Below are 17,355 nucleotides of genomic sequence, written 5' to 3' on the forward strand. Positions count from 1 at the left end.
TTTTCAATTCTAGTAATGCAAGAAAATCCTCCTGACACAAAATGTGGAAAATGACACTTGCTGCATTTTGAAGGTGTTAATTTGCAGTTGTTTTTCTAGAACAAAAGGCCAATGTCTACAAAAGTTCTATAGTGTGAATAGGATCTTTGCCTTCTTTATTCCACTTGGACAGGTTCTGTTTCAGACAGACTGTACCTGCTGGACATATTTCACTGCTGAAAGGGATGACCGCTCCTCCTCAAGCTACCTGCGGCCCTTCTTTGCTTCACAGGGACATATTTCACTGCTGAAAGGGATGACCGCTCCTCCTCAAGCAACAGAAACAGCACTGGGAAGAGCAGTAGCCACTACACCTTGGAGGACATCTGGAAACATTTGTTACATTTGTAGCAACAAATTTAACACCTACATTCTCAGTTTTTTTAATCCACTCCCTGGAGAAGCTCTTTCATAGCATTTCTAGGCATTGTTTTGTTAATCAGAATTCCTAAAGATACAAAATATATTTATTTGTTTTCCAATAATCACAATTCCATTCAGAGATTGTAAGGGAGCCAGAACACATCCCAGCAGATAAGTGGGCATCAGGCACAGAACAATTGCTAGCTGAACAGTTTTATCTCAGAATACACACACACACACACACACACACACACACACACACACACACACAGGCAATTTGGATATACAAAGGTCATACAGAAGACACTCTAGCAAGGAAGCAAACTGTAAGAGCATGCACCCTGGGGCAGCACCATTAGCTGTTGCATCACTGTGGTGCTGTAACACACACAACATCTCCATGTCAGCCCATTTCCAGATCAATTATATTTACCATATTACCAAAGAAAAAAAAGAAGAAATATGTGGGGGGATAACATTACACCTTCTTTAGTTCAGCCAGTACTAGGACACAATTCAGACTCTCTGCAGTCACCTTCTTTTAAACTTAGTAAGAAACGCTACTCTACATTATGGCCATACTTGAATAAGAGCATGGATGTGCTCAGAACCAAGACTGCAAAATAATTTTTTGAGCAGATCAAAGCAGGGAAAGGAAGTAAATAAACTCAAGTTACTGAATAACTTGGATAAGGTTCCATGAACAAAGTAAAGATTAAGCTCTGTAAGCCTAGGAGTGGTTTACTTTCATTTGGCACTAATACAACCAAGATAGTTTGGTAAACCACTGGCACACACAGATTAATTCTTGTTTTGCTACTAGGAGAGCTGAATGGGGGGTTGAATGAATGTTTTTGCAATTAAATAACTAGACCCAGTAATAAGAAATGAGCAGGTTAGGGGCATATCTGCCTTTTCTGATAGATACATGGACAATGACTACCAAACGCTAGGATCTAAAATGGAAAAAGACAGAGGATATGATCACAGCCATCTCTGATTTGTAGCCTTTTCTCATCTCCTAAGGAATAAAAATGTTAAATATGAAATCTATGTATTCATCAACACTGTTGCTTTACAATGAACATGGAACAAATACATAACACTGCTAAAACCTGAAATTAAATTAAAAACAGAAACAGTAAAAAAAGATTACCCAAGGAGACTGTACCTCATCTTCAGTGCCAAGTTTGCTTCCAATCTGATGCTGGAGCATTTGTTTCACTTTAACCCATGTAGATAAAACTTGCTGACGTACAGCAATGCACACCACCTCTGATGGAATGGCGCCATTTGTCAGACTCAGGATATGTTCACAAACCTACAGTACATATAAAAAAGCTTCAGAACATTACTCATGAACAAGGTTTCATCAGAAAGCAGACAGAAAAAATGTAAGCTTACAGTAATTTTAGTTAATGACATCAAGCACATAAACACATACTTCCTCCATTAACTCTCTTGCTTAGATGAAAATCTCCACTTGCGATATTATACTACAGTCCTGTGTACCATCATCTATTGGATGAATGGTACTACAAGAGTGACACTGGTGATTTTTGTCTGAGATGCATGAGATACAAAGAAATGAAATACTACATAAATTACGAAATGTTGTTAGCTTCTGCCACAATTCAGAGAAACATTCTTTGCAACTGCTAGTCGTTAACATTCAGTTTCATTTTTTTCTTTTTGTAGAATTTTAGCGTGATTGTCAAGCTTTTTGAGGGTTCACAGACTGTTCTGATCAAAAGCTGTAAAACTCTAGTTAGACCGATACTGTTATTGTGGACTACAGGAACTCCACCAAGACTTTTACCGTCTTTTATTGCTGTTATTTTATGTTTAGTTTAAATGCAAGTGGAATAGATAACATAATGGACATTTTTCATCCAGGAACAAATTTAACAAAAAATAAATAATCAAAACACAACTAAATATGGCATTCTCTAAATGGTAAACGCAGACAGTTTAAGATCACATGCAAATGGTCGTTTATAGGCATGGTGAGTCTGTATGTACACAGGTTACAGTAAGAGGCTACTGATTGTACATTATTTTTTTAGTTTTTGGAGAGATGTAGCTGCACTGCACACACAGGGAACGTCCGTACAACAGTTGGTGTTATTACCTCAATGAGTTGGGGGGGGGGGGTGTTTGTATACAAGCAGAAATTGAACCTAATCAATCAACTGAAATGCACTCAAAATCTGCTTCATTTTTTTCTTTTTAACAGTGTAATCATTTGTTACCTGAGGAACTGGACTTTCTTGTGTAGGGTGGCCACTTGTGTCCTCATGTCACTCTTATGTCTTTCTGATTTGCTGATTTTGCTGAAAACCTTTGTTGGTCTGCACAGCATGATTCCCACTTTTACAGCTTTTGTTATAAAGTTTTGTGAACCCCTGTAAATTGTCTGCAGTTCTTAGAAAAGAAAACACTGGCTCCCAACTCATAAGGGATTACGGGTTACAGGAAGTAAAAGCATCCATTTAATGATGTTAGAATAGCAGTCATGTGTGTGGGAATTAGACGATTTACGAACATACTGTGTATGTGTCGGCCTGTTATGTATTATTAATACCAATACTTCTGCAAACATAATGCCGCATATGGACAAGGAGTACTATTTGTATAATGTAAAGTTACCTTGATAGTGTTCTTACAAAAACAAGTTTTCTATATGATCTTTAACAGAACTGATCAGTTGTTCATTTTACAATCCTGATCATAACAGGTAATGAAGATAAAAAGATAGTTCAATGTCCAAAATAATGCTGTGAAAGTTGCATCAAATTAGCAACAGCATTTAATTCCACTAAAAAGACAGGATTTAAGGGTGTGACATGGAGCCTTTCATATAAGAATAGCTTTTCTCATGCTCTTACTGCCTACTCTTTGTGATATACTCTGCCCCCTGGGGTGTTATCATGCTGGAGGTTACTAGTCAAGGTCTTCCTTTCAAAAAGTAAAAGAAGCTGATTAATGAATTCAAAAATAAGATTAAGAGGACTTTGGATGCTGCTGCTTAAGAGACCAGAAGGCTCCTGATATGGTTGACAAGACAGCAGAAGAAATACCTTTACTGGCATCTCAAATGTAGCCTCTGCCTGCGCACAGGGACATTTCCAGGTGCGGATTTCTTGGCAACAGTTTTGTTTTGACTTACAGTCAGTTGTGCAAGATTTGTCTCATATCATAATTGTGTCAGTTGTGTAAGATTTGCTCACATCACATTTGTGTCAGTTGTGCAGGATTTGCTCATATCACATTTGTGTCAGTTGTGTAAGATTTGCTCATATCACATTTGTGTCAGTTGTGCAAGATTTGCTCATATCACATTTGTGTCAGTTGTGTAAGATTTGCTCATATCACATTTGTGTCAGTGGTGTACGATTTGCTCATATCACATTTGTGTCAGTTGTGCAAGATTTGCTCATATCACATTTGTTCAAGCACAGCAGCTCAAGGTGGCAGCTGCCTGCATGCTGTTACTCACTTTACATAGGAGCCATGACCACTACTTGCAGTTAAGGGGATCTTGAGTACCACATTTTTACAATTAATGGGAGGGTTTATCTTGGTTGTGTAATGACCAATGTTTTTGTAAGTTTAAGGCAATGGATGCTTCCATGAAATGGGAAACCAGGCATCCGGACATTTGGTTAGAAGTAATGGTAGATAGGTGGCAACCAAGTGGGGACAGAGAACGTGTACGACCTTGCTAGGCATTTAATACAGGTAAAGGCAATTGGTCAGCCTGATATTTTACTTGGGTATTTTCTCCTTGTGGAGGCACGCACCCAGTGTCCAGCTGTACAAACCTGAATGTTCCTGAATCATATGCAGCCCCTCAGATGAATCTTCATAAACTGCCAATGCAGGGAATTCCACCTCAGCACAGTGGACCCCCCCCCCCCATGGTAAAAGGAGTTTAGGGAAACCCAACAGTTTTGAGTAGTTTGGTACTTCCGTAAAGTGGGAAGTTCTCCAGCACTTGTGCCAAGAACATTACTGGCACAATATAACATGCGACTTAGTGGAAGATTTTTTGTGGTGGTGGTGATGGAGGGGGGGTATTGATGGTTGATCCTCCATTGAAGGTGGAATATACAAGAATATGTTGTCAGTGAGAGATAAAGGAGAGGTTGTGTGGTGAATACTGGATAAGGAGGTAAAGTCAGACAGTGTGGTGGGCCTGTATTTACACTCCCCTTCACTTTGTATATATTATTACCTCCTGTGTATCTGATCCCCAATTAAAAGCCTGTAGAAAGTAGATTAATTTGTCTGCCTTCAGAGAATGACAGCAATGGTACAGGAGAGGCGAGAATGAAATATGCACCTCTATATGATGTGTCAAGCTGATCAGGTCTATACAAGATCCCTGCTTAGCAAAGTTGGATATAAAAGCAGCAGTTTGTCTGTAAGGAAGGAGGTTTGGCACTCACTAGGACGGCATTTTGTGTAAGACAATATTTTTTTTTTGATAAGGGGATACTCAATGGCTGTGCATTGGCATATGTACTCTTCAAGACATTTAGCTAAATATTGGAGGGTGTAGTCATAGACACACTGCACAATGGTAGCTTGTTTGGTAACTGCATGAAACTTGCTTATAAATATATAGAATGGGCCTAGAATTGAGCCATGGGGGACATACAAGGAAAATTGCAAAGTTGTGTTGCCATTTTAGATTATGTTGTTGTCGCTAAGATTGCTATCTAACCAAAATACCATAGGTTGGGAGAGGCCTTGGGAGGAGAGTTAATTTAGAAGTTTAGGATGAGACTAAGTGACCCACATTTCTATGATACTTGACTGTTTGCAAAATGTAAAATGGTAGTTGCAGTGTTATGACATGGATGAGATCCATGTTTTATCTGAAAGAAGCAGTGAGGTGCTCAAGGAGCTGTGTGTTCTAGAATTTTTTGATATGGCAGAAAGAACTGCAATAGGTCTGTAGTTAGAGAATTCTACTGAATGTCTACCTTTATGAAGAGGAATGCTATAAGATTTTATCCAAAGAGTTGTGACATGGCTCTCTGTAATGGAACATTTTGTAAGTATGTTGAGGATGTTGGCCATTGGGCAGATGCATTCTGATGTATCAATCTGGAAAGTTATCTGCATCTAGACTTGTGGCTTTTAGATTTTGGAGATGTTTTATAATTGTTCAGGTAAGGACAGGTTTTAAGCAGAAGGATATGAGATAATTTAGCAGAGTAGGTGGTGGCTGGGGAGCAGAGTAGGGATTTTCTTTGACAAGAGATAAAACTGCTTAGATGACGTGGGTGTTGAAGTGTGTGGCAATGTTGTTGATATTATTAGCTGATGGTGTTGGTGTGGCTATTTGACCAGGGTGGAGAATACTTTTCAGTGATGCCCAAAAGAGCTATGGATTAAGTTGGTGTTTTTCCCAGAAGGTAAGTATAGAATTTGTTTTTTGTCTTATTTATTATGGGATTTGGTACAGTTTCTGAGATGTCTGAAGCTTTGCCACTTTGAGGGTTGTTCTGTGACTATTACTTTCAAGCTTTGTCCCTGGTATGCATAAGTTGCTTGGTTTCATGTGTCAACCAAGGTGCTAGGTAAGACTTTTACTTTTTTTTCTGATGCCGTTTCATTTAGAATATTAAGAAATAGTTGGATTAATTTTAAGGTACTTCACCTAGAGGTAGTTTTTTAGAATATCCTAGTTACACAGCTGAAGGCTAGAAATAAAATGTTGCACTTGAAACACGCTGAGGTTTCCTGCGTGCTTATATTGTTACTGTTTGTATTGTTTTGAGGTTTCCTGCGTGCTTATATTGTTACTGTTTGTATTGTTTTGAGGTTTCCTGCGTGCTTATATTGTTACTGTTTGTATTGTTTTGAGGTTTCCTGCGTGCTTATATTGTTACTGTTTGTATTGTTTTGAGGTTTCCTGCTTATATTGTTACTGTTTGTATTGTTTTGAGGTTTCCTGCGTGCTTATATTGTTACTGTTTGTATTGTTTTGAGGTTTCCTGCGTGCTTATATTGTTACTGTTTGTATTGTTTTGAGGTTTCCTGCGTGCTTATATTGTTACTGTTTGTATTGTTTTGAGGTTTCCTGCGTGCTTATATTGTTACTGTTTGTATTGTTTTGAGGTTTCCTGCGTGCTTATATTGTTACTGTTTGTATTGTTTTGAGGTTTCCTGCGTGCTTATATTGTTACTGTTTGTATTGTTTTGAGGTTTCCTGCGTGCTTATATTGTTACTGCTTGTATTGTTTTGAGGTTTCCTGCGTGCTTATATTGTTACTGTTTGTATTGTTTTGAGGTTTCCTGCGTGCTTATATTGTTACTGTTTGTATTGTTTTGAGGTTTCCATCGTGCTTATATTGTTACTGTTTGTATTGTTTTGAGGTTTCCTGCGTGCTTATATTGTTACTGTTTGTATTGTTTTGAGGTTTCCTGCGTGCTTATATTGTTACTGTTTGTATTGTTTTGAGGTTTCCTGCGTGCTTATATTGTTACTGTTTGTATTGTTTTGAGGTTTCCTGCGTGCTTATATTGTTACTGTTTGTATTGTTTTGAGGTTTCCTGCGTGCTTATATTGTTACTGTTTGTATTGTTTTGAGGTTTCCTCGTGCTTATATTGTTACTGTTTGTATTGTTTTGAGGTTTCCTCGTGCTTATATTGTTACTGTTTGTATTGTTTTGAGGTTTCCTCGTGCTTATATTGTTACTGTTTGTATTGTTTTGAGGTTTCCTGCGTGCTTATATTGTTACTGTTTGTATTGTTTTGAGGTTTCCTGCGTGCTTATATTGTTACTGTTTGTATTGTTTTGAGGTTTCCTGCGTGCTTATATTGTTACTGTTTGTATTGTTTTGAGGTTTCCTGCGTGCTTATATTGTTACTGTTTGTATTGTTTTGAGGTTTCCTGCGTGCTTATATTGTTACTGTTTGTATTGTTTTGAGGTTTCCTGCGTGCTTATATTGTTACTGTTTGTATTGTTTTGCTGCCTTACATCCAAAGTAGGAAGAGGGGCAGTGATGGTGTCTGCTGTCTCCCATCTGCAGTAACAATCCGTTTACTTCGGCAAGATTTTATAGTTGGAACAGCTGAATAGATTTATAATTGTTGATGTAAATATTTGATGTAAATATTTTACTGTATATACCTGTCTTCTAATTATTTTCTGTTTAATGAGAAATATGACTGTTCTTTCTCAGAACTGTTTGAAATTCACTTGTTAATACAAATGTACTGTAGTGGAGCTTTTCTGCCCGGGCCTCCACTAAAATGGCCTCTGCCCAGCTGGACTTTCCCGGTCAACAAAGACAAATAAATAAATAAATTAAATGGTAGGCAGCCTCTGGTGATTCTTCTGTGTGAAGGAGAAGTGAGAATCCAAATGAGTGTAGATTTTCTAATGGTATTTTTGTGAAGCCTAGTTGGGATACTGAAGAGCTGACTGAAGTTACATAGGATTACTGTACATGTGGTAGAGTACCTGAGCATATTGGTGACAATCAATACTGACCTCTCCCAGTATTTTTGTTTCATGACTTATGTTATGATTTCTTTAGCAATGTTAGTATTGTTACTGGGGTTATGTGTAGGGCTGTTGTGCAAATGCTCTTTTTATTGTTAATCAATCATGTAAACCATATCATACATATAAGAGACATCAGTGCAAATGCAACACTCTAATACATACGGGCCAGTGTTTGCCAAAGAGTTTGCAGTTACCCTGTATACTTGTTCATAGACATGTTCATAGATTAGTACTAGGCTAACTGCCCCGGTGGGCCATTTTAAGCATAACCAATTATCCCACATGAGAATCAAACCCTGCAGCTTGTGTTTGCAAGGCAAATATCTTAACTATTAGGCCAACCTCCCAACAGGACAGCAGCAACATTTCTATCAACCCCCTCAGGTAAGATTATTACCTTTACAACATAGCAAAATACAAGCTGAGGTATACAACTGTTGAGGTATTTTGAGATGCGATAATGAAAAGTAACCTGCTGCTACTTCCTGTACATAAGGTGTGCTAAGGTTTATGTAAGTATACAAACATAAGCAATTAACAATTCACATCACAGATGCTTTAGCACCTTGCTTGCACTTTCACACTTGATTGTTCTCCTGCAAACTTAAGATCAGCAACATATTATTTGAAGAATGACAGCATTTTTTTAAAGCGAGGTCCACTGAGAAGAACAAAAAGCCCTCCAGATAGATGCAAAGAAAAAAGAAGTTATGTCCTTACCATAATGTTCCATCTGTGTTGTCTATCTTCATTCATTCTTGACTGATGGGTTCAGTTCTGACCTCTCTGAACCGACTCGGCATTTATGCATAGCTCGCGCCAGCCAAAGACTATCGAGCTAAGGCTCTACCCACAATACCTCTCTTCCCATTACCTCAGATCGAGTTTGCAGTGCAGTAAAGAAAATACAGAAGCCCTGTCTAAGGGATAACCCTATAACCTCCCAGGACTAGGTCTGAACATCCAGAAGTCTCTTGGAGGGGCTAGGAGAGTGAGATGTCAAGAATGAATGAAGATCGACAACACAGATGGAACATTATGGTAAGGACATAACTTCTTTACCTGATGTTGTCAATCTTCATTCATTCTTGACTAATGGGACAGTCCCCAGCTACTTTAGATCCTGGGCAGCCCTAAGGAAGGATGTTTTTGAGCACCATAAAGCCAAAAGATGCTCTTCCCATTGAGACAATGTCTAATTTGTAATGAGTGATAAAGGTATGTGGAGTAGCCCAAGTTGCAGCTGCATATATCTTTTCCATACAAGCCTTGGAATGAAAGACCGCTGTGGTAGAATGCGCCTTAACCTTAGCAGGCAGAGTTTATTTTGATTGCAGATAAAGGTAACACAGTCTCTAAGCCATTTTTGACAAGGTAACCTCTGATACAAGTTTCCCCAATCTGGGTCCTGAGTAGGATAGAAATAATTGGTCTGATCTTCTAGAAGATTTTGTTTGGTCCACGTAAATATGTAATTGTCTGTGGACGTCCAGCAAGTGTAAACAGTATTCACCTTTGTTTGAAAAATTTGGAAAGAAGACTGGCAAGTCTATAGATTGGTTAAAATAAGATTCCAATACCACTTTGGGAAGAAAGAATGGGTTGGTTCTTAGCGACACTCTCTCTTTGTGAAAAATGATATAAGGATGTTTCACACATAAAGCTTGTAACTCAGAAATTCTAAAAGACATGATAGCTACTATGAAGAGGGTCTTCCAAGATAAGAACTTGAGGTCGCAAGTAGCTGCTGACTCAAAAGGAATGTCGAACTAGACATTGTAAGACTAAAGTCAAATCCGATGGCTCTACAGGATCTTTGAATGGAGGTTTCAAATGCAGAGTACCTTTAAGAAAAATTCTTCATAAATGAAACGACCTCAAGGAATGATCATCAAGTCAGTTATGAAAACTGGAAATAGTGGCCAAATGAAACTTAACTGTGGATGTAGAGGCTCCCTTTTCAAACAAGATCACTAAGTATTCCAGGACCTTATCAACAGAAGCTGAAAATGGGTCTATGTTATTCTTACAGGCCCAGATCGAAAATATTTTCCATTTGCTGAGGTAGAGTTTCCTAGCGGACAGTTTATGGAAAGCCAGAAGAATCCTTTGTATTGAAGAGGATAAGTTGTTCTGCCTGCCAATTACTGGAATTGGAGAAACCAAGCTGTCAGCTTGAGATTCTGGAGTCTGGGGTGCACCAGGCCCTGAGGGTAAGACAGCAGGTCCGGAGCTGGGTGGTGAACCAGATGAGGCCAAAGAAAAGGGAACCAGACTTGGCAGGGCCAATAGGATGCAATGAAGATTACTTTGCTTCTCAGCCTTTGGGCTTTCTGCAGAAATTGGGGAATCAGTGGATCAGGGGGAAAGGCATAAAGAAGTCCCAGGAACAATCGAGGAGAAGTGCAACTCTTGGGGATTCCCCTTGAGGGGGAATTAAGGCAAAATACCTGCTGCATTTATTGTTTATCAGAGAGGTGAACAGATTGCAGCATGGTTGGCCTCAACGACAAAAGATCTTCATCGCTATGTTATGATTGAGAGACCACTTGTGAGTTAGTACAATGTATCTGCTCAACTTGTCCGCAATCAAGTTGGAGCTCCCCGGGATATGCATTGCAATCAGAAACTGGTTGGAAGCGATAACTCACTGCCAAATCCTTAGGGCTTCCCGACATAGTAAGTAGGATCTGGTTCCTCCTTGTTTGTTGACATACCAGACTACTGACATTGTCTGAATGGATTGCAATTGTCCCCAAAGGAAGGATAGATTGGAACATTTGCAACGCTAAAAGCACTGCCCTCAATTCTATGACACTGTTATGCAAATTGGCTTCTTGCGGGGACCAAGTGCCTTGCACAGTCTTTCTCAGATAATGCCCACCCCATCTGGGAAGCGTCCATGGTCACAATGGCTTTGGGTGTGGACGGAGAAAAGGTACGACCCCAAAGATTCTCTTCTGGCTTCATCTACAAATCCTTCTTTGCAGTGATTTGTTATCAGGACTGGATGGGACAACGGATGTGTTAGAACTGACCATTGTGATGCCAAGAGCCACTGAAGTAGCCTCATGTGATACATTGCTAGGGGAACTAAGATTATAGTTGCTGCCATGGTCCCCAAAGCTTGCAGTATCAGTCAAGCAGGAACTTTGTTTTGGGAAATGATTACTTCAATGTTTGACCTTAGATTCAACAGCCTGTGGACAGGAAGGGAGACTACACAGGAAACTGTATTCAGTCTTGAACTGATGAACTCTAGATCTTGTGTAGTAGGAGTCAATTGTGATTTTTCCATGTTGATTGAAATGGCTAGTGCCTCGTCGAGGTGTAGCATGAAGTCTATGGTGTAAAGCAGTAGATGCCTGGAGGGGCAGTGAGGAGCCAGTCGTTTAGATATGAAAACACTCAGAATCCTTGTAGTCTCAAGTGAGTTGCTATGACTGCCATGCATTTGGTGAACACCCTGGGGGCTATGGTGAGACCAAAGGGCAGTGCTCGAAACTACTAATGACTGGCTCCTAGCCGGAAGTGGAGATATCTTCTGAAGCACTTGTCCATCTTTATGAGGTAATACACATCCTAAAGATCTATTGACCACATCCAATCATCCTTCTTCAGGAAGTGAAGGATATAAGTGAATCATGACCATTCAAATCTTGTCTTTTGCACAAATTCGTTCAATATGCTGAGATCCAAAACTGGCCTCCAGTCCCCTGTCTTTTTTGGCACTAATACCTGTGCCAAATGTCTTTGTAATTGTGTGATTGTAATTACATAAACAAAGACATTGGGAACCTCCAAACAATGGATCCTACCCAATTCGGCTTTGTTAAGGGCAGATCTTGCCTCTTGAATCTGGTCGACTTCTTTGAAACAGTCACCAAGGCCATAGATGATGGGAAGGTAGTCCACACAGCCTACCTGGACCTCGCAAAAGCCTTTGACACAATATCCCACTCGGGCATCATAAATAATCTCACCAGCTTAAATATCAACTCCTATGTCACAAGATGGGTTGCAAACTGGCTCAGGGATAGAACCCACATGGTCAGAATTTCAGGTGCCATGTCAGACTCTAAACCAGTTACAAGTGGAGTCCCACAAGGCTCAGTCCTGGGACCTCTCTTGTTCGGTATATACTCAGTCCTGGGACCTCTCTTGTTCGGTATATATTTCTCTGAGGTACAGGCTAACATGGGAGGACTATGGCTGACCAAGTTCGCAGATGACTGCAAACTGGGTGCCATAACCGACTCGCTGACTGACACAAGCATTCTCCAAAAGGGTCTCACAGAGACGGATAACTGGTGCCAGAGCCATGGCCTAAAGCTAAATGCCAAAAAGTGCATAGTCATCCCCTTTGGGAAAAACAAAGTGCCCACAAATTACAACATAGGTGGTAATCCATTAAGTATGGAAGAAGTAATTAGGGATTTGGGGACCCAAGTAGACAGCAATCTCTCCTTTGACAATCACGTTGCCAAAGTGGTTAGAAAGACCTTCTATATAGCCCACCTTATCACGAAAGGGTTCACATCTAGATCAAGAGAGGTCATTGTGCCCCTCTACTCATCAGGCCCATAATTGAATACAATGCCACATTTGGGATGTACCTTACCCGACACCTGCAGCAACTGGAAAGACCCCAAAAGTACCTCACCAAGAGGATCAAGGGACTCAAACAGATGCCCTACGCAGTTAGGCTAAAGAAACTCCAGCTCTACTCAGTTGCTTACCACCTACTCAGAGACGATCTGTGCCTGACGTATAAAGCCATGTCCAACCCAGAATTAATGGACATGCTCCACCTCAGGAAATCCAAATCCCTTAGAGCTACATGCTCCAGGGACTTAAACCTCAGCACAGAAATAAATAGGACATGCTGGAGGGACAGATTCATATCCCAGAGGCTCCCCTCACTCTGGAACAAAATCCCAAACCATGTTAGGCAGAGTCCCTCAATGACCCTCTTCAAGAGAAATCTTGACGAGTGGATGGGAGATCGTAGGTTTACCCCTGGGATCTCTTCTGTGTCCCTACTACACAAAGGCACAGTAAACTAACCTCAAAAGGGCTATCTTCTGAGACCTACTATACAGAGGCACAGTCAACTAATCTAAAAGGGTGGCGAAAGCCAAACACACTCTGGCTAGGCTTATAAATGCCCTAGGGCAGATAGCCTAGTATCAACCTATGAACTAAAAAGAATTTTGAGTAAAATCCGGATCCTATTTGGTCTGGTGGGACTTCTTGGATGACCCGTTTTAGAAGCAGCTTTTGAATTTGTACCACTGGTAAATCCCTCTGACTGGGTGGAACATCAGGGATTCACTTTTGAAGTCTTGGGAAGAGATTGAAAGGAATATGGTAGCCTCCAGTGATAATTTTCTGCACCCAGGTATCTGAAGTTATCGTAAGCCTGGCTGATTGGTACAGTGAAAATCTTCCCCTGACTGCTTCCAGAGGTAAGCAATCTGGCCTCCATTCAGGATCTCTGGTAGGGTTGGCCGGAAAAGGAATCTCTGGAGCCCTGATTATGCAGACCCCTATGGGGAAGACGTCTTCCATTGGAGTTCTCCTCACTGCCCCAGGGGGAGTACTCACCACATGTGACACGAAAAGGCCCTTGGGATTTTTTGAACCACATGTCTCCACTCCTCTGATTCCTAGAATAGGGTCGTTGAGAAGTAGAAAAATGAACACCCACAGTAAAAAGGATCTTTGCATCCTTCTCGCATTTGGCTAGTGTGTCTTTAACGTTTGGGCCAAACAAGAGGAGCTGTCAACTGGAGCATTGATGAAGGAAGACTTGAAGGGCTCCGCAAAGTTGCACAAGCACATCCAGGCATGCTGTCTTATGGCAACGCCCGTACCAGCTGCCTTAGTCGACCCTTCTGCTGTATGAGCAATGAACCGCATGGATGAATTTGAGATGGACTCCAGGGTGGCAAACTGTGAGGCCACTTTGTCTCAAACCTGGTCAGATACAGCTCCTGCAAGGGTGTCTGAAAGCTCAGTTATCAGGTCCCTTTGGAGTCTAGTAAAATGTGCCAAGAAGCTCAAACACCAAATAGCGAAGGTCGATGATGCAAAAAACCCACTTCCCAAACCTGTCCATCTTCCTAGACTCTCGGTTAGGAGGATGAACAGTAGAACTTTCCTCAGCCAGTTCCTTCTTGGTGGCCACTGCCACCACCATGGCATCCACCGCTAGACCCTTACTCCAATGCAGCTGGTCTTCTGGAGCTGCCAAAATTTTATCTGGTCTCTGGGGAGTGGGGTCTATAGAATCAGGAGCCTTCCATGCCTGCTGAACAATCAGTTTAATTACGTTCATCAGCGGGTGGGGTCACCTAGGAAGTAGATGGGGTGGGCACGAAAAGCTTGCAAGAACATATATTCCTCAGAGGATGGGTTTGAGGGCTTCTAGTCACCCCTCTGTTTCAGGATTTCCAGGATGTCTCCGAAGGAGACATCTTCAGGGGGTGACTGGGGGAGAACCTTTCACTTCATTGTAATCTGTCTTCCATGACTGATTCTTCTGGAGAATCTAGGTGGTTCCTCTTGCAAGTCCTCTTATGTGGTGGCTCCTCAGGGGGAAATTCTGAGGAAGACTCCGAAGGGGTGGACCCTGTACAAGGGTGTCTTGCAGCTCCTGTGCCCACTGTCCAGACATAGTAGATTGAGACAACTGCGAGCCAGAGGATACAAATATACGGCACTCCGATGAGGAAGGAGCTAGCTGGGAGCCTGCTGAGGCCAAAGCTCTCTCCATGATCTGGAAAGCAGGCCAACCTGAATAGGGGATGGGAGCCCAAAACCGAGAAAAACAACCTTGGAACCGGGGTCACACACCGCTCCGATGAACTGCCACCCAGAACAGGAGCCAGGGAGGGCTTGAAACTGCCATGATTCTGAGAGCCAGAGATGGCGCCATAGTAACAACCGGAACTGTATGAATGGTCTCAGAACCAACAGCCAAACCATGGACCTAGGTGTACAATGGATCTGAAGCAGTGAAAGACAACAGAGACAAAACCCCAGTGCCAAGCTAAAGTCCACCGTTGGCACTGAAGGAGCTTGAAATGGAAGCATTGAAGTGGAGGGCTCCAAACCCTGGAAGGAGGAGGATGAATTGGTGGAGTCCTTGGAGAGTAAGCCTCAGCTCCAAGAGGGAGAGAGGTCTGCATAGGTGCAGGAAGACCCCTGACTACCAAAAGCTGGAACACCAACCTAACTATGTCCAATTCAGAGAGACTCCTGAAAGAACAGATCGACATTCCCAAAGAAGACTCAGGTCAATCAAGAAAGGGACTGGGGAGCTGACCCAAGAATGGGTCCACCGAAGGGTAATATCTAATCCTGGGAATTGTAACTGACTTCACTTTCAGCACCATTGGCTGCTGTGCAGGAGGGAAAGCTGGGACCCAATGTGAAATAAGTGATGCTGGTGAAAAGACTATAGGCGCCGAAACCATGGTCCGTGCCAATGTAGTTTGTACCATTGCAATAACCGATGGAGGCTGAGCCACTGTCGGTGCTGAAGGTGTTGATTCTGCCAGTTTAGGTACTTTTGCTCTTGATTCCGTAGACACAGACGGAACCTGCAACTTATGAGACTTTATTTCATGTGCCAGTGGTGAGGTTGGCACAGAATGACTATTTCATGTGCCAATGGTGAGGTTGGCACGGAATGACTATTTCATGTGCCAATGGTGAGGTTGGCATGGAATGACTATTTCATGTGCCAATGGTGAGGTTGGCATGGAATGACTATTTCATGTGCCAATGGTGAGGTTGGCACGGAATGACTATTTCATGTGCCAATGGTGAGGTTAGCACGGAATGACTATTTCATGTGCCAATGGTGAGGTTGGCACGGAATGACTATTTCATGTGCCAATGGTGAGGTTGGCACAGAATGACTATTTCATGTGCCAATGGTGAGGTTGGCACAGAATGACTATTTCATGTGCCAATGGTGAGGTTGGCACAGAATGACTTCTCTTTTTTGTTTCTGGCTTAGAAGATTTAGAAGTCTCAGCCTTAGAGAGGGCTTCATCAAAAGGACATTTTAAACAAACCGTTCAAGATAAGTTTATTACGTCTCTCTGCTAGAGTATGGGCACTGAAGCCCTGTCTAGATGGGGGTACCCAAACAGTAAACACAAGAAAGATGCCCATCTGAATTGGGCATCTTTCTGCCACAGTCCTGACATTGTTTAAGCCGAGATGTTCCTGTTTTTCTGCCATATCCAGTTCACACTCACAGACACACACAAACAGGTAGTATGAGGAAAAGAAGAGAAAGGGGTGCTGTTTGTCAAAAAACACCAGCAACGGTATAACAGGAGTACTCAAAAGGGTAAAGGGAGTGAAGAAAAATACCAACGAAAGTATCCAAAGAGTACCTACAATAAAAGGATCTATATTATAACAGAGAATGCTTAAAATAGCGAACGCACTATAATCAACCCTTAAAAATCAAAATGGGAAAATGCTGAACACACGGAACAGCAATTCTTTTTCCAGGGAAAAAAAAAAAATCACTGCTCCATAAAAGAAAAAACAAACAAACAAAAAACTCAAACACAAAATAAAGGGGGACTTCCTCCCCCACACCCCCTACTTAAATATACCAACTCCAAGATTGCACCACAGTGGAAGAAATGGGAAAGTCACGAAAACGGAATTGCTGTTCGGTGTGTTTGGGATTTCGCAGTTTCAATTTAAAATAGTTGATCAAATAGTGTTCGCTGTTCTAAGTGTTCGCTGATATAATAAGGAACCCCGTAAAACGGGAGAGAGAGAGAGAAAGAGGGAAGGCAAGTTACCAATGATGGTAACAAGAAGTACCATTAGGTAAAAGGGAGTGAGTAGAATATAACAGAAAGCAGTCAAACACTCGGAGAAGTAGCAAGGCTGTCAAGGAGAAAAACTATACAAGTTCTTTTAGCAAAAAAATGCTAGAGAAAAAACACCAAATAAAAGCATTTAACTGAGAGGATTGGCTGACGCATCCAATTTTCAGAGTGGCAAACGAGATCTGAGGTAATGGGAAGAGAGGTATTTTGGATAGAGCCTTTGCTCAAGAGTTTTTTGTGTGGCACAAGCTATGCATAACAGCTAAGTCAGTTCCAAGAGGTTGGAACCGAACCCATCAGTCATGAATGAATGAAGACTGACAACATCAGATAATAACATTTTCTCTTTCTTTTGAGTGCTTAAATCAATATATAAATCTTTAGTTAAAAACAATCTTTACAAATTAAATAGGTATGCAGTTTGTATAACTTTCCCGTACCACAGAAGCATCAGCTGTGGCTAGAAGCTGCAGTCATTTGATTGTAGAGATGACACTGTCTGACAAATGAGCTCTTTTCTACTCCAGAAGGCATTGCATTGCAACTGCTGGCTCCGAGA

The 17,355-nt window shown here is 41.4% G+C and overlaps 1 protein-coding gene across 1 annotated transcript in view; it reads right to left on the minus strand.

Annotated features, from left to right (window-relative positions):
* CFAP46 (cilia and flagella associated protein 46) overlaps positions 1-17,355 on the minus strand; it is a 3,596,153-nt gene that overhangs the window by 2,449,158 nt on the left and 1,129,640 nt on the right. Inside the window, exon 23 of the mRNA XM_044056880.1 lies at positions 1,574-1,723. Within this exon, the coding sequence (XP_043912815.1) occupies positions 1,574-1,723 (150 nt within the window). The remainder of the gene's footprint in view (positions 1-1,573; positions 1,724-17,355) is intronic.

Source organism: Protopterus annectens, chromosome 14.part0 (assembly GCF_019279795.1).
Source record: "Protopterus annectens isolate FY-2018-M chromosome 14.part0, PAN1.0, whole genome shotgun sequence".
In the NCBI taxonomy this organism is placed as follows: domain Eukaryota; kingdom Metazoa; phylum Chordata; order Ceratodontiformes; family Protopteridae; genus Protopterus; species Protopterus annectens.